The following is a 21,001-nucleotide window of genomic DNA, read 5'->3' as shown; positions in this document are numbered from 1 at the left end:
ATAAAATTAAAAGTATAAAATATTAGCATTTATTTAATACTGTACATTTCAAATGAAGTTATAATTTTGAGTTGATAATCATCATGATTCATGAACATGTTTTTTTTTTGGCAAGGGATTCATGAACATGTTTGATACTGGAGTATTTAGAAGCACTAATTTGGATTAATTAAGATAATTTTTTTTTTAATAGGCAAATAAAATAAATTTAAAACCCAACGAAATAATAAGAAAAAATGTGGATGTTTAGGGAATTGAACCCGACGTGAATCGAACACGCAACCTTCTGATCTGGAGTCAGACGCGCTACCATTGCGCCACGGATCCACTTGCTGATATCCATCTTGCAGAAAACAAACTTATACTCAATACGCAAAAAACTTCCGTTTTCCATCAAAACGAAAGATAATAAAAAGACGAGACACAGAGCGCGAAGGTTGAAATTCAAATCACAGACTCACAGTGTCGTCGTCGTTGTGCATAGAAAAATGAACACCAATAATAACTCACAATTACCGTTGGAGATTCCAATTGGAGACGCAATTTCCAGAATTCAATTTTCGCCTAACTCTAACAATCTTCTGATTTCATCTTGGGATTCTGTAAGTTTAGTTTTTGTTTCGTTTTTCTTGTTAATTGGAGTTTTTTTTTTTCAATTTACTGAATGAATCAATTTTGTTACGAGGGTTTTTCAGAATCTTCGTTTGTATGATGTCGATGCTTCGGTTCTTAGAGTTGAAGTTCCTTCAGAAGCTGCTCTTCTTGATTGTTGCTTCACAGATGATGATTCCGTTGCTTATGCGGCTGCTTCCGATGGATTCATCAGAAGGTTTTATTCTCTTTCTCTTATTGTTTATTTATTATGATATTAATTATTATTATTATTATTATTATTATTATTATTATTATTATTATTATTATTATTATTATTATTATTATTATTTTTGTTGTTGAAAGGGGGCAAATCTATGTAATTTAACTAGCAATAATAACACAAATACATGTAGCAATATCACTCATACGTCGATAGATGACACAATTCAATGTAATCATGTGTGTTGGTATTTGTCGGTGTCAGATACCGACGTGTATTCGACACTGGACATGCCTAATCTGAAGAGTGTTTTCATAGGGAGGCTGTCCACAATCCATTTAGAGACTAATTCGAAATCCCCAATTTTGAATCTGAAGAGGAATACCAAAAATCTGGGTTGGACCAAAATTGCAACATTGTGTTAAGTTGGAGGACCAAAACCCTGGAATTTTTGAAATGGGTGGACATAAATCTTTTTTATGTGAAATAGTGGGATTAAAAGTGCATTTAAGCTAAAATATAATGAAAGCATCAAAGTATTGTTTCTTTTTATTTTAATTTTTAAAATTATAATGAAAATCTGTTATTTTGATGTTAATTAAAATTGTTTACTGAAAATTAAAGGAAAGAGGGAAAAAAACTAGTTTTGTTATGGTACAAGGTTCATTTTTTAACAAAGATTGGATTCTAAATACTACATAGTAGTTTAAATAGTGAGAGCAATGGGATATGAAGTATTGTGTCATACTCCATGTTGTTGAGTTGTAGTGTCCAGACACCTAGCATTGATAATGTCCGTGTTGTCATTATGTGGTGTCCTTCAAAACATGTCGTACTTGTCTTTTTCATATGAACATGATGTTTTTTTTCTGTATTTTCTTTAGCTTGTTTTTGAGTCTTGTTTAGCTAAAATTTTATAGGTATGACATGCATTCTGGAGTTATTGATCCAATGGGCAGTCACGATGACATGGCAACGTGCATTGGATATTCCGATGAAACATGTAAGATACTTACCTAACCTGTTTCTATTTGTTTCTGTTGTAAATTTTTACTTTTATTGTTTTTCAATTGTTGGAATATGATTGGACGCACAGGGTGGGATAGGATTGGGAATGTGGTCATTAGAGATAATGTTGGGTGTAGTTCACATTATAGAAAAGATGGTAGAGTTATATTATGACCTTGATTGTTGCAGGTCTGTTAGTTACTTCTGGATTTGACAAGAAGTTATTGTCATGGGACATTCGCACGAAGAAATCTTTTTCATTGTCGATGACTCTAGATGCAGAGATCGACTCCATGTCTCTCAATGGGTTTAAGGTTACCATAGGCATTGGAGCATCTGCCCAGGTTTATGATTTACGCAAATTTGACAAACCAAATCTGTCAATGGAGCCTTGCAATGGTGCACAATTAAGATGTGTTAGTTCATTACCTTGTGCAGAAGGTATGTACTATAGCTATCAAATCTATTTTATGTTACTATTAAGATTTCACATATATTAAGATTTGGCAGCCCCCCTCATTGATCTAGTTTTTGGGGTTGAGTAAGGTCCAGTGAACTGTCAATTCTAAAGAACCTATCTTAAGCCTAATATTGGGCAATAAATTGGATGTCTAAGTTTCACGAGGTCTAGAGTTTGTTCGCTACTGCTCCTATTCTTCTAACAAAAAAGAAACTGAATTTTACTGTCCATTGTTCAAATATAAAAGGCTCTTGCAAGAGGAGGCATATTATTAGAAATTTAATATAGATCACTCACGTGGCTTTACCTAACAGCTTAAGCTTTTGGGATAGTTGAAACTCAACATACAGTTACATTGACTAGTTAACTAATTTATTTTCTTCTTTCTAAACCACTTGGAGAACTTTTTCATAGTCTTATCATTTAGTTACTTTCAGGCAGCTTCTAAGTCTGGTGTTCTTGCAGGATTTGCAGTTGGATCAGTGGATGGACGGGTTGCATTGCAGGTTTCCTGTTCATCAAATTTAAATGACATTGGGTGTGTTTCCATTTCACGTATTCATATTTAACACAACCCTCTCCCTCCTCCTGAAACATAATTAGGTGCATTACATTTGGCGTCCCCCTTTCCCTTTTTTCTGTTGTTGCCAACAAAAGGACTTGCTGACTTAGTGAAAGACTAATCAAGGACCTTGTTGACTCAGGCGTTTTGTTTTAAAACTCTATCTACAATTTTGTTTAACAGCTGCATGATGTATATTCATGCTGTTGATGATTTTCAAATGCACAACAGATGCGGCCTATTGGACATATAAAACATGGTTTTGTTAATAGTTCTTTGTTATGGATTAAAGACATGATAAAGGGTTTTTTGTTTGTTTTATGCGGCCTGTAGAGTATAGACCATGTTGTCTTCTCAATTCTAAGTAGTAGGCATCATTCTGGTTTACCTTGTCATTTACATTGATTATTAATTTATCATAGGTGCAAATCTATCAATATATATTTTTTTTCTTTCCTTTTGGCCGTAGATTGATTTTCTCTTACAAGTAATAGTCAAATACTTTTTATATTTACTTTATTCATTCTTTGTTTTATAGTTCAAGTATCCTCTCAAAACTAAAAAAATTTGTTTATCCTACCACACATTGCATTTGCTTACATATAGTTTATTGTTTGACTTGAATCAATTTTTTTTTTTTTTTGATAAGATGAATCAAAATGTTTTATGTTGGGAGTTTGCAAATTTTCGTTAACAACAGCCACAGGTTCTAATAAATTTGCTATATCAACCTCTGACAGATATACATTCCGGTGTCATCCAAAATTAAAGGATGGTCAGCATCATTTGGCATCTGTGAACGACATTGCGTTCAGTCCACTGTATGTGCCTTCTAATCGTTTAGTTGTCATTTTCAATTACTATAAATTGTAAAGCTTGAAAATTGATTTGTATAATATCTGTTTAGTGTGCCTGGTGCATTTGTCACTGGTGATGATGAAGGATATGCTACCATATGGGATGCTCGTAGTAGGAAAAGACTACTTGAGGTACTCGCCTACCAAGTTTAGCACTTGTGTCTAGTTGTTATGATGTTTATATTAAGCTCAGTACTTTGCTGCATTTTTTCTCAATTTCAGTTTCCCAGGTACTCAAATAGTGTTGCATCCTTATCTTACAACCTTTTGGGACAGCTTCTAGCTGTAGCATCAAGTTATACTTACCAAGAAGCAAAAGAAATGTGAGTAATTCTTATAACTTTTTCATTTTCATGAACCATGAAGTTTCTACTACTTTTTGTCACCGGTAATACACACCTTTTCTTGGCCCTGTGTTTTTAGGAACATAATGTCTAAAAATTGGTTCTTGTCATTCTATACTTTAGTAGTACATCTTAATCTTACTGATTTTCAAGAAACACATTGCTTGAATGCTAGTTCCTAGTAGTAAGCAATGCCATGTTGCATAATGTATGGCTTAATTATTTCCTATAATAGTTAAGCAAGAAATTTGACAACTAAGCTAGCTGAAACTAAACAAGGGATTTTGGTTTTGAGTCCATTCATATTTTATTCATTTGATTATTGCATCTCTTGCTCTTTGCTACTTACAGAGTAAAGCCTCCTCAAGTGTTTATCCATAAAGTGGACAACATTGATCTCGGATCAAGTTCTGCTCGGAGGAAAACTTAAGTATTTATCATATGCTTGCCAAAGGTATAACTATAGCCACACAAATTGTTAATCTTTGCTATTTACTTGTTCCACTGAGATGGAATTCTCAACCTCAGATATTTGTGTTCTATAATAATAATCTCAAAGAAGTTGCTTCTTTTTATGGGTGAAGATTTGATGACGATCGACGACAAAGCATATAAAGGTGTACCATAGAATGACTTGAAAAGATTGGAAGGACCTTTGATAAGGTCTAGGAAAAATACCATCAAAGAGGCAATAGAGAAAGGGTGATTACTTTGACGGGGAAGACTTGAAGAATTGAAGGAGCAAAGTTATTTTAATTCTCCAAGCCCATTTTGTAGAGGAAATCACGGCCTAGTTGTCTATATGTGCATTTTTATTCTATTTTAGTATTTGTTTGTAGTTGATCATATGTGCAAGAGAAATATAGTATTTTGTTTCCTTAAGTTTAGCTTAATTTTATTTTATTTTTTTGGTTTTTTACTACCAGTTTAATCTGGTTCGGGGTCAGTTCTGGCATCAAGTGGTTTCAGTTTCCTCCCGATCACAGTTGCGGGGGATCGAACCGTGGTCCTCCCTGCTCAGTGTCAATCATCACTGAACCAACTAACGATTGGTTAAGGTTAGCTTAATTTAACAATATGAACTGATTAGTATAATTGAAAGGTTGGTGTATTATATGTATGTATTATATGAGAGTTTAGAATATATGAAAACAAATAGGTAGTAATTATTTTCGTAAATAAAGAAGATTCAATGCAAGATAACTTTTGACCTTATGTATTCTTTCCATTAAGTTGATATCATTAGTCATATTTATTCATTGTTTTTTTTTATTTTTTTAAAGATGACACATCATCATAATAGTATGAGAGATGACAATTAAGCACCAATTTAAGTTTAGAAAAAAGGAAAAAAGAGAAGATTTGTTAGGCTGCCACATCAGCAAAAAAAAGTTTGCTTTACAATTATTTATTATACTACGGGTTTGATTAAATTTTTTATTTATATTTGCTTATTAAATAAAATAATATGATATTCAATATTTTAAAAATTAATAATAGACTTATATATTGATAAATAATAGATTTATAAAATTAATTATATTCATTATATCTAATCGACCCAATTAATCTGCTCACTAATAAGTTCACGGTTAATAAGTTTTTCTCCTAAAATGAATTGTTAAGTGTTAGATCATCTTAGAGTTCAAAGCAAAACTATCAAAGATAATAGGTATGTATATTAAATTGAGATTTCAAAAGATATTTTTATGATGAAATTTTTTTATGGTGTTTAATCAAGACTTTTATAAACTTGATCGATATTCATTTTCTCTATTTGAAATTGAAAATTGGTTATAATGCTCCGGTTCATCGTATATAAAATTGGTTATTCTGCTACTTTTTTACAGTATCTATCATTGAAGTTGATGAAGGTTAGTTGACAGTTTTTAGTTCCATATGATTGTATGGCCTTCAATTGCTTATTATAAGCAATAGGCATATGCTATATGATAGTCGCCTTCAATGATGGTATCATCTCGAATTCAATTTTTATCGGAGTCTTTAAGGGTCTTCTGCAAAGAAGATCTCTTTTTCGAGTGTAGGATCTTTGTAAACCTGTTGTTGTCCTGTCTTTGTCCGTAAGCTAGAACATTTTATAACTAACTAGAATTTCGACAATGTACATGTTATTTACCAAAACGGTTTGGTTGATAATATCTCAATTTTTTGCAGCAAGTATCAGAGTTTGATATGTTCACTCTCAGAGTCATCATCTCTCAGGTAGGCATTTGAATGCGATATATTTAAAAAGACTTGTTTGTATCATCAACTGATTTTGGTGCATGCCAATTATACTTTACTTGGTTTCTTACCCTTGTTTGTAGCAGCGAACAAACACAAAGAAATGGATAAGTTTGTTATGTTTTCCATGTTATACACTATTTGCTGAGTTTGAATAGTGTAAGAAAAGATTAAAAAAAAAGTGTAAGAAAAGAAAAGGAAAAAAAAAAAAACAAAAACTAAAAGGACTAAAGATTTGGGATGGAGGGAGTAAGGAGGAGCATTCTCAAATATTTGGCGACGAGTCCAAGAATTGGCCGTCCTCGCAAGAGTATTGTGAGCGACCAAATTTGCTTGTCTCCGGCAAAGCATGACATTAAAGTTATGACAAGTACTACTCCGTCCCAAAATATAAGCAAAAGGAGGTCAACAAAAGTGAATGTATCTGGACTAAATTTTAAACCAAATACATCAACTTTTATTGACCAATTTTTGCTTATATTTTGGGACGGAGGGAGTATGTAATAAAGTTCTGATGGGTAGTATTAAAATGGTCTCTTGGTGGTGGCTTAAAGCTAGGAAGAAAGATTTTAGTTTTGATTGTCATCGGTGGTGGTCAAATCCAGCCGTTTGTTTGGGTATCTATTTGTTGTCTTTTCGTGTGTGATGAGAAGGGATAATAGTGTCTCTCGGATTTCTATCTTTTATGCTTTTGATCTTGGTGGAAAGAAATTGTTGTATTATTTTTCTTCAAAAATCAAGGTGTTTTGTGGCGATTTTTTTCTCCCTGTACCCCCACATTTTTCCTTTATTTCCGTAATACCCCTGTTTTTAAAAAAATTATCGTAATACCCCTGTTCTAGACAAAAACTGACGATGCTCAGGTGCCTGCACATGGCGGAAATCAGAGTCTCGCCATGTAGGCAAGATGGCGGAATTAAGGGTGACGCCATGTGCAGCAGATGACGGAAATTGCAGTCACACCATTGACTGCTTTGTTTTCCGTGCATTTTGGTCTGTTGGAGATAGCAGCAACATTAATTTTTTTTTTTTTTTTTTACCATTTTTGGCCAAAAATGGCCTTTTTAAAATTTATTTTTTTTTAAAAAATAATAATAATAAAATAAAACACACATATTATTTTCCACATTCATACGAAATCAGAAAATAAAATAAAATTCGTAAATTTAGGATTACATCATTAATAAAATTACACAAACATAAAACATAAAAAAATGACATAATATAAAAAATAAACCACATACAACAACAACTTAACCAATTTTTTTTTAAGATCGCGTACAAACGATGTGGTTCTTTTTCATTTTCAACAAAGAAAAACATCAATTGCACTTCCAAATCACCCTTCAATTTGTACCAATATTTTGTCAGTGTAAAAAGTAAACGAACAAAATTAAAGTGAAGAAGATGAAGTTAGTATGTGAAAAATGAAAGTGTAGAGTATAATATTTATAGAATGATATGAGAGGTGAATAAAAAAAACCAAAACTGGTTCCCCATGCAGCAGCACGACAGCAGTCAATGGCAGGACTGTCAATTCCGCCATCTCCCTAGCATGGCATGACTGGCAATTCCGCCATTCACATGCACATGGCAGAACTGCGAAATCCGCCATCTGTTGCACATGGCGTCACCCTTAATTCCGCCATCTTGCCTGCATGGCGAGACTCTGATTTCCGCCATGTGCAGGCACCTGAGCATCGTCAGTTTTTGTCCAGAACAGGCAGTGGCGGAGCTAGCCCAAAAAGTTGGGGCGGGCCGCTACGAATATAAATCGAATATGCAAAAAAAAATTACTAAAAAAAGATATATCATATTGAGGGCGTGTCTAATATAAATATCTCAAAAAGAGTCAATAGGTGAACCATTACCATTTTCAATAAATAAATTTAAATTTTTTTAACAAAAGATTGATAAAACATGAATTTTTATACACAAACTCTATTTTAAATAAAAATTTGAGTCATTTTTTCTCCAAAAAAATATACTTGAATACTTTCACAAAATAAATTACACATTCTAAAATTTTTATAAATATTAAACAATAAAACATTAGAAGGGATGCTTAAAAAAAATAAATTAAGAAGGATATTTGAATTAATAATTTACAAGGGAGAATTCTGGATCGTCCAAATAGAGGGGGTTTGAAACCCCCACAAATTGGAAACATGTGAAAGAATTCTGGTGGTCCAAATTGGTGATTTAAACCCCCGCAAACTGAGAATTAACAAACTAAACAGACTATTTAGTGGAGGTTTAAAACCGCCGCTAAATAATATACCTATGAAAAAAAATAAAAATCTTGGGGCGGGCCATGGCCCTGTCCAGCCCATGAGGGGCTCCGCCCCTGAGAACAGGAGTATTACGATAATTTTTTAAAAAACAGGGGTATTACTGAAATAAAGGAAAAAAGTGGAGATACAGGGAGAAAAAAATCTTTTGTGGCATGGCTATAGATTCCTTATAAATCTTCCTTCTTTTAAAATGTATGTTGCCTCTACTTATGATCCAATTTGAATTCAACTCTTTATAATTTCTTTTTAATTACTCTCCCAAGTTGTTAGTATAAAAAGAAATTCACTTTTTAAATAAATTAAAAATTCACTTATTATATTAAGGATTAGAGGTGTATATCTTCTTGTGTCAATTTTAATGTTTTTATTTGACTTCTTAAAAAAATGGAGCTAAGAAAAGAATCTATGGAAATCTGTTTCTCCGACAGCAGTCCCACGTGGTGGTTTGTGGTTGTAGCGTTTTAAGAACGCAGACTCAAAGCTGCACTCCATCACAAAGAATATAAAAGAGTCATTCAACAACATTACTAAAAAAAAAGTTCAAGGAGACATGTTTAACTCAATCTTTAATATTTCATCGGTCCCAAAATTTTAGTCATTTTAAAATTTTGTTCGGAAATTAAGAAATAATAATGATTGATAAGTTAAGTCAATTTTACTTTTATTTTATTAAAAAATAGAAAATATATTTAATTAATGTTTTAGCTTTAGTAAGGGTACAAATGATAAAGTATCACTAATTATGCATTGATTTCTTAAAATGACTAAAGATTTGGGACAAAATTAAAAACGTAAAAGAACAAAAAAATTGGGACGGAGGGAGTAGTATTTTTCAATGCTACGTACCCTATACGGAGTAATATTTTTCTTTCTTGTTTTCTTTTTAGAAAATAATTTATATGAATTTTTTTACAAATAAAATAACTACGGTATGATATATTTTTTGTGTTTTTGTATTGTGGAATTTGGTGCGATATATTTATAGGTTTATACGGAAAAGAAAAAATATTTTTACATGGAAAATACTTTCATTTAATAAAAAAAAAACTAAATCCAAAGTTTTTTTTTGTCAAGTAGTCTATCGATTAAAAATTTCACCTTAAAAATAAATAATTGGAGTGTCGAGGGTTCAACCCCGATTCTGTATGTATAATGTGATATCCCTACCATCTAAACTAAGCTTACTAGGATTAAAATCCTAACTTTATACTGCTTATTAGCAAAAAGTTATTTTTTATTAAATTTTATTAAAAAAAAAAGATCACATATGCCGACAAACAAGACCCCTTTTACGCTTCACTTATTATTAAAAAGTAAATAAATAAATAAAACCCACGTGGGTTTGTCTAGTGGTTTTGGCTTTGAATCTTAGAAATGAATATTGAGTCTAACTCATCCTTACAAAACCGATTTGTAAGGTGAGGATTGCCTCTAGTATATAAACACTTAGTCAGGCCATCTCTCAACCGATGTGGGACTCTTAACACACCCCCTCACGCCCAGCATTATTGGGCTTGGTGCGTGGATATAAACGGTAGGTGGCCCGATAACGAAAACCTGATAACAGGTGGCCCAACGGATCGTGGAGAGGCTCTGATATCATCTTAGAAATGAATATTGGGTCTAACCCATCCTTACAAAACCGGCTTGTAAGATGAGGATTGTCTCTAGTATATAAACACTTAGTCAGGCCATCTCTCAACCAGTTTTGTTTCAACCAATCAAGAAGGGGGCTGGAGACATTTTATGTTATTTGGTTCTCCTGTTAAATCCAATGAATGAATGTGAGACATTTTATTTGGTTGGAGACAACTTGGTGTTTATGACGCATGAGAAACAATATTTTGTTTAGAGGTGATATTGCTGATTTCTTTTGTGTGCTCGACTAAATTAAATTTATTTCTTGGCTTTGATTTATTAGTAGAACGGGCGTAATTCAGAATACTCGTATCCCAATTAGTGTATTAATCCTCTTCTTGTTTACAAAGCATTTGAGACTTTTTAGTTTATCTTTTATATTGTAAGAATTGAGTACTTCCTTGTACTCCTTATTAATACAATTTTTTTATCATAAAAAAAAAAACGCTAAAATTATAATTGCACACTAAAGTAAATTTTGTCTTAGTAACTATTGCATTTTATTTTAGTGATGATACATTAATCATATGAATTTGACCTTATAACTAAATAATTTGAAAAAATGAACTTCAATAAATAATTTGGACGTGGTTAAAATTCCAACAAACCTCAAACACCACCTCTAGTAGATAGTAGAGAATAAAAAAGTTTTATTAATCTTGACCAAAAAATAATTTTTATTAATTACTTTTTAAGAATTGAGAGAATAATAAAAAGATAAACCTAATGATTTTGATTGGATGTGGGATTGAATAATTATCACCAAAAAAATATAGTGGGAATAAAGAATTTTACCAAAAAAAGAAAAGAAAAAGATACCACTAGTATATGTGTATAAAAGAAACCGAGAAAAATGAAACATGATGATTACATTACACACACTGCGTGTGAAACTGAAAGAACAAAAAGAAGTGAAAAAACATGTCAGACGAGGAACACCATTTTGAGTCCAAAGCTGATGCTGGTGCTTCAAAGACATATCCACAACAAGCTGGAACCATTCGCAAAAATGGTCACATTGTCATCAAAAACAGACCCTGCAAGGTTTCATTTTTATTATTTTTGATCAATTTTACTTGCACCATCTTGTGTTGACTTTTCAAAAAGATTGAATTTTTATCAAACCCCATATGAATTTTGTGCATAACAAAGTTAAAGTTTTGATTTTTAATGATTTTTATGTTTTGTGGGCTTTGTTTGTTTGTGTTGGTTGGACACAGGTAGTTGAAGTTTCAACTTCTAAAACTGGAAAACATGGACATGCTAAGTGTCACTTTGTTGGTATTGATATCTTCACTGGCAAAAAACTTGAAGATATTGTTCCTTCTTCTCATAACTGTGATGTATGATTTTCATTTTTAATATGAGATTATCTTTTGGATTTGGATTATATTTTTAATTAATTGATTAACTAAGGTGTGTTTGTTTGTGGTTACAACAGGTTCCTCATGTTAATCGTACTGATTATCAGCTCATTGATATCTCAGAGGATGGATTTGTAAGATTACTCACAAACTTGCTTGCTTGATCATTAATTTTTTTTTATTGTCATAAAGGGGGTTTAATTATAATAGTAATATCAAATAGCGGCGTCATAGATAGTCTAGCGGAATTTGAATAAATCACTATTGTTATGTGATATGCTATTTGGTACAAATTGTTGTCAAATAGCGGTGTAACGGATTTTGACTAGATCGCTGCTTTCTGTGATCTGCGATTGACAACACTGGTTTATGATCTAAATCTATGGATATTGATTGATATAGCTATTTTGGCTATATAAATGGTAATTTGCATAATTTTCCTCGGAGTTTTGTTAATAATTGTGTTAAGGATATGGCTTACAGTGTTAACTACTTGAAAAATAGTATGTGTTATATATGTTTAACTTTTGTTTTCTTAATTAATGACTTTAAGGGTAGGTACTCTAAAGTCTTAAGCTTTTTCTTTTTCTGTTTAAGTGCATGTTTTGATTAGTTTGTTTTTAACTTCAAAAGAGATTATTTTTGGTCAGCTTCCTAAGAAATTTTTTGAACAAAGGTTAAAGTAGTAAGATAAATGGTTAATGAGTATGTAGTTAATCATTTTTAAATGGTTAATTAGTTGGTCAATAATTTGTTATCATGTCCCTTGAACTAAGGGTAGTGTGAGTGTGACTCATTTCTTAAAGGTGAACTAAGGATATTTTTCATTTAATATATTTAGGTGAGTCTGCTGACTGAGAGTGGTGGTACTAAGGATGACCTTAAGCTTCCAACCGATGAAGCTCTGCTTTCGCAGGTTAGTTTGTTTGATAATCTCGACAGCTTTTGCTTGTTGTGTTGAATAGTTGTGTGAAATTCATTAGAGATGTAATTAGTTAATAGTTTGTTATCAGTTAGTTACTATCTTGATCTGAAGGTAAGCCGTGTAATAGCTTCATGTAAACGCTCTTTCTCATTTTATCAATATCAATATTACTTTCCATGCATCTTTCTCTCCTTGCCCCTTCTCAGCCATGTTTTCTACCAACATTGCATGTTTGGTTTTCGGTTGAGAGCCTCCAAACAAAAATTCTCTTGTCCTTATGGAAGTAAGGGGAGGGATGCTTTTGCAAAATGAAGTTCATTCAAGTCAAACACGAGCTTGCAATTTGTTAACTTGTCTCCAATTTAACTTAGGTTTATTTGGATCGATTTATTTGAACTTATCTACTGACTTTAGCATTTGCGTGACTCTTTTGGAGAGTTTATGGAAATAGCTTATGGAATGTCCATAAACCGTTTCTAGCTTATTTCCATAAGCCTTCCAATATACTTTATGAAAACAATTTGATTTCATTTTATCTTTTGTTATAGAAATATCTTATACATAAGCACTAATATAATAGACGCTTTACGCTATAAACACCTGATGAAGTTGTTCATCCAAACATGACCTTAGTAATGAAAATCGGCACGAGATTGTTGACTTTTATAATTTGCACCATCTTGTACTTATTTCAAAATTTTGTGATGCAGATCAAGGATGGATTTGGTGAGGGTAAAGATCTGATTGTGTCTGTCATGTCTGCCATGGGTGAGGAGCAGATTTGTGGCCTTAAGGACATTGGTCCAAAGTAATAAATCCATGAATGCTTCTTGGAATCGAAATGATATATATTTAATATTTGTGTGTGTTTGTTGTGTAAAAAGATCAATCTAAGTTTGTGAAATTCTTACAAGATATGGTAATTGGTTGACTTTATTGATTCTTTGATCACTTATATTTTTGTGATCTTAGATCAATATTGGAGCCATCAAGACTGTTGTATGTTTGTGAAGAAGTTATATTGGCTACTGGTTTGTAACACTTAATTATAAGCTTATCTATAAGACCCTCTAACGTTTCTATTATATTTCTCTTCAATGTGATATTTTTCATAGTAAGGGGAAAAGAAAACTCTATTCCCTTCATAGTTTTCTGAATTTCTATAATCTTAAGTGTAAACTAGATTTAGATTCTTTGCAGTCGACGTTATGGAGCAGCCAATTGCAGGGCTGACCTAAGCATAAGCCAAACACTTGATTTGAAGTGTGATTCTAATGTTATTGCAAAAACAAAAAATGCTTTCAATTTTACATACAACAATATTTTGTTTTCACTATTTTGTTTTTGAGTTACTGTGTTATCAGTAAGAAGTTTTCACCACTGTTTAATGATGATTAATCTTTGCCGGAGAACTTGTTGATACATAAGGTGAATTCTCCTATCTCAATCGAATTTTCTTTATACGCAAGAGTCAGACATCAAACCTATGATCACTTGCTTAAGGAGTCCAAATCTCATAACATTTGAACCAATTGTTTCCACTTTTTTTTAAGTTCAATAGAAAATTATCTTTTTTACTTCCTCATTTTCTGTACAAAATGTTCAAAACAAGATAATGTAACATTCTTGTAAATAAATTATAAAAGAGACAACATCAATGACAGCCAATCAGTCCCTAAAAGTAGCTCCAATAGAAAATTACAAAGTAGAAGAACTATAAATGTCAAAGTTGCCAAAATAACAAACACATTCAAAATAAACTTTATAAAGAAAAGCATACAGAACAATTGTACATCAAGCTTTATTATATGCAGAACATCACTGTAATATGCCAAATGGTTGGTGAGTTTTTTCTGGTTGTCATAACAAAAGTGAAATTGTTGGTACAATTAACTCTCAATTTCTCGCGTCTAAAATCATTACTTCCTCATGATGATTGAGACTTGTGCAGAAGATTCGGTTACAATTATCTTGATGATCGAACGACTGTTCCAAGCCAGTCATCCGGGATGCTGTTTCTAAGATCTCCATTCAAGGCCTTTAATGAGTGGCTTGTTGCCGCCTGAAACGCAGCTACATGTTTCAATATTACGAGCTCTAAGATATAAGAAAAACATATGAAACATAACAAACAAATATTACTTTTACAATGTAGACATCAATTCCAAGCTTTGCTATCATTGCAGCTTCTGAGATCTTTGTTTTCATTCCACCAGTTGTATCATGGGCAGCAACAGTTAGCTCAACTGTAGATAACAACCACATAGCCAGAAAAATATATTTTGTACATTCAAATCACGTATCCAATGGAAGCATTAGCGTTAAGTTAGTCACTTAGCATACAAAAAGTCAAAATGCTAATGTAAAAATATAAGAAAATATATGTTCCTATTCGTGGTGAATTGGCATGCTACTGTGGCAAGTTATGATTCATGAGTGAAAACAAGATTGCTCAAACCTATTTGTTGAGCTTCTGCTATGTTTCATGCTACCGAGTTATAATAGATTCACACTCCATTCCAGTATAACCAAAGTTCAAAAATATGATCACCCATCCACATATTTTTCATTGAGAACTATGTTGTCTAAGGTTAGATTAACTTCTAGCTTATAGGAGCTTTAAAGTTAAAATTAGTTTGTAATTCATCACTTAGGGCCTATTAGGGTTTGACTTATTTGAGCTTATCTACTTGCATAAAGACTTGTGTCTAGTGAGACAGTTTGACTCTTTGAGAGAGCTTACGGAAACATGTCCATAAACTGTTTTCAGCTTATTTCAATAAGCTTTCCACGATATCTTATGAAAGCAGCTTATAGCTTATATGAAAAAAATTGCCTTTATTTTACCTTTAGTTATTATATAGCTTATACATAAGCACTTATAGGGTAAGTGATAGCTTATGAAAGTAGCTTATAGCTTATATAAAAAAATTGACTGTATTTTACCTTTAGTTACATAGCTTAAAAGTTGTTATAAGGTTATGGATATCTGCAGAGAAACTAATGAGAAAGCTTCTAAGAAAGTTATGATACAGAAACTAATTTCAACTTATAAAAGAAATTGTAATTCAGAAAACTCAGTCATTAAAAGATACATTCAATATTTAATTTCTTACAACTATAAGCGCTTCCGAAAAAGTTAATCTAAACTGACTCTAAGTTTGCTTACTTGAGTTCTGCAACTTTGGTTTTATGACTGACCAGCTTCCGTCTTCAGCAACAGCTGCAGAGCCGAAAAACCTGTTATATGAAGAGAATGGAATAGGCCATATGTATGGTAAAGTTAACAACAAGTGCTCACCAATCTCCTTTAAGAGTATTGCGTCAGGTTCTGTTGGCGGGCGATCATATACTCCGTATACATCTGTCTTTCATTCATGATTAATGGAAAACATTCAATATAACATCTAATATTTGAGATATGTAAGTTGTGATAGATTTTGTTTCAACTACTTTGGTCTAATAATTCAAATTTGTGATTTTGCATAAATAACTTCTGTTCCATGATATGCTATTTAGTACAATGAATTGTCAAATAGTAACGATATAGCACTATGGCGCAGCGGAATTTGAACAAACTACTATTCTCTGCAATCCGTGATTGACAACACTGGTTTCAAGAAATTAAAGAATAAAAGTTGAAGGATACCAAGAAAACAACGTATTTAGGCTTTGAGTATGCGGCCAGATGACTTATGATGACATCTCCGCTTAAAATAGTGCATCCCTGAATATAAAAATATATTAATGCAAAAATTACTAATTTTATAATTAATGAACAATAAAATTTAATAGAGTTTGTACCTGAATCTCATCAAGCACTGCATCTCCATGCAGGACCTAGACAAATTGCAACCAAACCTACATCATTCCAATTGAAGAAAAACAATTACAAAAATATGAACCTTCAAAGTAAGGTTCATAGGGGAAGAAACGAAAGTGCATCATGATTATCATATCTAGAATTATATCAGGAATCGGAAGATATTTGAACCTTATTATGAATCATTAATCAAATGATGAAAGAAAAGCGGTTGGTTATACAAAGTTGACAAAAACAAGTGGTTTAGCTATACTATGTTTAGGTAGTGATTCATTAGAATTAATCAGAATTCATCATAGTGAATCGAGATTCATCATAATTCATCAGGATTAAAGACGAGATTCATGTCGAAAAAGATACACACTAGAGATTTGTACGGTTCAATAAGGAAAGGTTAGAAGAGTGGTAGAAATTTATTAAAAAGTTTCAAAGAATTGATATAAATTGAGAATTGAATCTTACAGGTGTAAAACCAGAATCAATAGCCTTAGCCACGGGAGACAAATCGACTGAAGATACCTGCACATGTTGAATATGAACTTAGAATAGTAAGTAGTAACTTTATCTGAAAAGGAAGACAAAACAAGACTATATTCAGTTGAGAGTATACTAACACGTCTTTCACTGGTGATCCATCCACATGAGAAAGGTGACATTCCAATCGAAGGAATGCCCTCTGCAAAAAGGAACAAATCTATTTAGATTGAATTTCAATACTTTCTGTTAAGATTTTGTAGCCAAAAAAGGGTGAAATAAAACAGATAGCTACAAGTATTAAGTTTCAGCGGAATGACAGTGTTTATAAATGCAATACATAGCTTACACAAAAGTTACAGATAAAATCCTCATTCCAATATGAAAAGGGATATGTCACTGAATCCCCTCCAGTTTTGATGGATTATTTTTTGGTGTTTTCTATTGATTTTTTTTTTTAATGGCACACAGTGTTTTCTATTGATTAAAACAGCCAAAAGAAGTTCTAAAGAGTAAAAACAAATAATTTTCAAAATAATTGATTTTACTTTGACTGGTTCATTTTTCTTCACCTTCAGGTTTTCTTTCAAGCTAATATTAACACAGATTGAAAAAAAATGAATGTCTCACTTCCAATAGTTTCATGTTGATAAATTACCAGAAGCACCCCTCAAATAGTAAAAACTAAATGAATGCCTCAAACAGAAAGGTAAGGAGAGGAGAGTGTCATGTTAATAAATTATCAGAAGCACCCCTCAAATAGTAAAAACTCAAAATAGTGATAAAAATTAGCAAAAGACTCAGCGCTGTCAAATAGCGGTGCTATAGAATAGCAGAATTTGTTAAAACCACTATTGTTTGCGATATGCAATTTAGTACAAGTGTTGTCAAATAGCAGTTATAAAAGCACTATAGCACTGCATCGTCGTGGAATTTGAACAAACACTATTTTTTACGATCCGTGATAGACAACGCTTTGAAGACTAGGAAATAGATAAGAACCACATGAGACAAACCTTGATGTGACAGAAAACGGTAGATGTAGTAATGGTGATACCAATGATAACATTCTGTAAATTACTTATGACCAAACTACACCATGATATCTTTCTCAAAAAAAAAAAAAAAACTACACCATGATATCAACAGATTAAATAACCAATGTTTTGTTCCAACAGGAAAATTTGTGCATGTATATAGCAAAGATTGCAATAGTTATGAAACTACCTCTGGCTAGTGCTCTAACGATTTCAAGATTGAGAGTGGTTACCTGAAATTGGAATTAACTGGAATGATAAGCATGGAGGAGATCCTCATTCTGAAAGTAATTTGTATAAAAGCAATTTTTCATATTTTTTTGTGGTTAGGACAAAACAGGATCTGTAGATTGTTTAAGAATCATAAAATCTGAGTCAAAAAACATAGAATACACCAACCAATCATCACTCTTTGATACTTCACTCAAAATCCTTGATTGATACTTCACTCTTTGAGTACAATGTAAACTTTGAGAGTCAGTTTCAAAGTCAAATTCTCCACCCCTAAACGATACTATGGCACTACCCTTTTGGCTTATGACATTGATGATGAAGCATTTCTAAAATTATTCTAGTCACAAAATATTTGTTTTACTATTTTCTGTACAAAACTTTGGAAACTAAATAAAGTGAGAATAAAAGTGATAAAAAAAATATTATGACAAAGTGAACATTTTTGTAAAGTTTCATCATGAAATTGAAGAATAAGCTTTGATTAGTATTGACTTGAGTTTTGAAAAAGCAATTAGCTCCTAGTTGGAAGATGCACTGATATAATAGTCAAAATGTCACACTGGCCTTTAAAAATTCCACAATTACAACAGTCGAGAGATCTTATAAAATTGCCAACGATTACTTACAGATATTCGCGTAGCAACAAATCCGCCCTTGACGAGAGGTTTATTTAGCTGTCCCTTGTGAACACCAGATTTGCTAGCTTGGAAATGCCCAAAAGAACCTGAGAGCACCACAGAGACTAATATGAACTAGTTGTTTATCATTAAAACATCACATATAATGAAAAGCAAGGTTGTCAAGTCAAATCACAATCCAAATTGTGAAGCACTTCAAATATAAAAACTAAACAGTTCTATTCTATTGTTAACTTCATCCATCAAAGGGTAAATGACCATTTTGATTCTCTAAAGCTGTAATATCAATTTTTCCATCAAATCCATCCTTAAAATAACATCCAATTGTCCTGCAAGTTGAAGGACAAAACTGATGCCATTGATTATCATTGAAGGAGGGGCATACAGAAGAGCTTATTGAACTTATCTTATGACATTAACACTTACATAAATATTTGGAAGAACTTATAAAATTGACTTATGATATGCCCATAAGTTATTTTCAACATATTTTCATAAACTCTCCTGTATGGCTTACAAAAACAACTTATCATGAATTAATGACTTGGATGTTGAGTTTACCCTGATTTTGTATTCAATTGTAGAAATGTTGTGTCTCCTAGGGCTATGAATGTTGTTTTTAAGAGGATTGGTTTTGCCTTCAAAAAGGGTTAGCGGCGCAACTTGTTGTCCGTTTGTCTTTCATTCATGTGTAATTATCCTATATTTAATGGTAGTTTTTTTTTTTTAATTGTAGAAACAGTTTATTCTCAAACTCTATGATAAGTTCTTATTGAATAAACACATAAGTAAGCTCTTTACCTAGACACCCCCTTGACCACATTATGTATAAATATACTCGTATCTCTAACAGTTATTACTCTTTCTACAAGATATATCAATATAAGCACAGAAAGTTCACTAATATTTTCATTAATCGAACAAAACTGTTTAACTCAAAGAGGAAAAAAAACCGAGGAACCTGCTCCATGAACAACAATGAAACGGCTACATTCCGTCACAGAATCATCTCCAAATTCGTCTGGATTACAACAAATTTCTGAATCACCAGGTCTCTTGCTCCAATCCATCCCAGGAGGCTTCTCAGAAGACGTAATCATTGCTTGTCTAAGCTGTTCTGAAACCCTGTGAAGAATCTCCTCATTTATCTTCTCTAACTCATTTTTGCAAGTAATTGCAGCACCTCCTGAATATCCAATCAAAATAATTTTACTTTTTCACTAATAGGAAAAAAAGAAGTCCTCATAGTTAACCACCGCTCCCTCCGGCCTTTTAATTATAAGCAAAAGTTCACTTTTCAGATTCATTGAATTATTGATAAGCCAGATACATCAGTTATCTAATAAATTTGAAAATTGACTTTTGCTTATAATTAAAGCTGGAGTAGTATGTCTATATAGCACGGACATTGAGTGTCTAACATGTCACTAACATGACACTGATACATGTGATTACATACGATCACTTCTATTTTCTCAAATTATTAGCGGTGTCTACGTCTTTGCATTTGTGCTTCATAGGTTAAACATTCCAACTATAATAAATTACTCAAACTCTACATAACATAGTCTTTTAGGGTCATTTAATCATTAACAAAAGCAGAAAAACAAGACACTCCAGATGCTTATATATCCAAAAAAAATAAAAGTGCTTAATTTGAGATGCTATAGACTATCAACATTGTAAAGTAACAATCTTTGGAAAAAATGATTCAAAACAAACAATAAGAAGCAAAAGCAGAGAGAGAGAGTGATACCCAGTTTTACAATACAGCGGATAGGTTGAGTGAAGGGAGTTTGTGTTTGATTCTTCTGATTCATGTTCAGCGGAAAGTGAAGAGTCAAAAGAAGAATCAACACTTAAAATTGTTCATTTGATTTGTGTTACTTTAGTTAATTAATTAAGGGTCATGCTAAACAGTGTCCCGGACACTTGTTAAGCATACTTAAAAAGGAAATAAAAAATAAAATTTATATTGAAAAAATAACTTTTTGTACTTTTGAGACATTGAATGCACGTATTTCGAGACAGAATTTTTATTTTAACATGCTTAATCAGTGCCCGGGAGCACTGTTTAGCATTTTCCATTAATTAATTAATCACAAGTTGTTAATTTGTTTATTATTATTATTATTATTATTATTATTATTATTATTATTATTATTATTATTATTATTGCACCTGCAATTCTGATCTCGCATGTTTTTTTAGAGTTCATATGTTCCTGGCTAATATAAAAATAAAATTAAATATACCACTAAATTATTCATGTTTTTGTAGGACTT

The 21,001-nt window shown here is 32.1% G+C and overlaps 2 protein-coding genes and 1 non-coding gene across 3 annotated transcripts; 1 reads left to right on the top strand and 2 right to left on the bottom strand.

The window, feature by feature from the left end:
• Positions 1-255: 255 nt before the first annotated feature.
• On the bottom strand, positions 256-327 carry TRNAW-CCA. The gene has a single exon. It is a non-coding gene; the product is annotated as a tRNA-Trp (tRNA).
• Positions 328-449: 122 nt separating this feature from the next.
• On the top strand, positions 450-13,595 carry LOC123904435 (mitotic checkpoint protein BUB3.3-like). The gene is made up of 14 exons (XM_045954103.1): positions 450-602; positions 696-829; positions 1,735-1,817; positions 2,012-2,263; positions 2,748-2,820; positions 3,585-3,665; positions 3,752-3,833; positions 3,924-4,024; positions 4,397-4,452; positions 11,138-11,265; positions 11,442-11,564; positions 11,663-11,719; positions 12,427-12,501; positions 13,221-13,595. Exons 1-14 carry the CDS (start codon positions 489-491, stop codon positions 13,320-13,322), a joined length of 1,461 nt encoding a protein of 486 aa, XP_045810059.1. The 5' UTR covers positions 450-488; the 3' UTR covers positions 13,323-13,595.
• A 653-nt stretch (positions 13,596-14,248) lies between these two features.
• Positions 14,249-20,614, bottom strand: LOC123905075 (isopentenyl phosphate kinase). Its single transcript, XM_045954702.1, has 12 exons — positions 20,473-20,614; positions 19,678-19,902; positions 18,705-18,802; positions 18,035-18,077; positions 16,948-17,009; positions 16,796-16,852; positions 16,315-16,350; positions 16,160-16,237; positions 15,812-15,878; positions 15,680-15,733; positions 14,653-14,756; positions 14,249-14,572 (listed from the first exon to the last, which is right to left on the bottom strand). The coding sequence occupies exons 1-12, from the start codon at positions 20,534-20,536 to the stop codon at positions 14,477-14,479; spliced, it is 984 nt and encodes a 327-aa protein (XP_045810658.1). The 5' UTR covers positions 20,537-20,614; the 3' UTR covers positions 14,249-14,476.
• Between the last annotated feature and the right edge of the window lie 387 nt (positions 20,615-21,001).

This window comes from Trifolium pratense, linkage group LG2 (genome assembly GCF_020283565.1).
Source record: "Trifolium pratense cultivar HEN17-A07 linkage group LG2, ARS_RC_1.1, whole genome shotgun sequence".
NCBI classification, from domain to species: domain Eukaryota; kingdom Viridiplantae; phylum Streptophyta; class Magnoliopsida; order Fabales; family Fabaceae; genus Trifolium; species Trifolium pratense.
This window is presented reverse-complemented; position numbering and strand designations above follow the sequence as displayed.

Bases quoted from the DNA above. Each gene is read 5' to 3' on its own strand.
- LOC123904435 (XM_045954103.1), top strand. From the start codon at position 489: ATGAACACCAATAATAACTCACAATTACCGTTGGAGATTCCAATTGGA. The intron at 1,818-2,011 runs GTAAGATACTTA...TGATTGTTGCAG, and splicing joins TGGATATTCCGATGAAACAT to GTCTGTTAGTTACTTCTGGA. The intron at 12,502-13,220 runs GTTAGTTTGTTT...TTTGTGATGCAG, and splicing joins ATGAAGCTCTGCTTTCGCAG to ATCAAGGATGGATTTGGTGA.
- LOC123905075 (XM_045954702.1), bottom strand. From the start codon at position 20,536: ATGAATCAGAAGAATCAAACACAAACTCCCTTCACTCAACCTATCCGC. The intron at 19,903-20,472 runs GTATCACTCTCT...TTGGATATTCAG, and splicing joins CCGCTGTATTGTAAAACTGG to GAGGTGCTGCAATTACTTGC. The intron at 14,757-15,679 runs GTAAGCAAACTT...TGTTATCTACAG, and splicing joins ACCAAAGTTGCAGAACTCAA to TTGAGCTAACTGTTGCTGCC.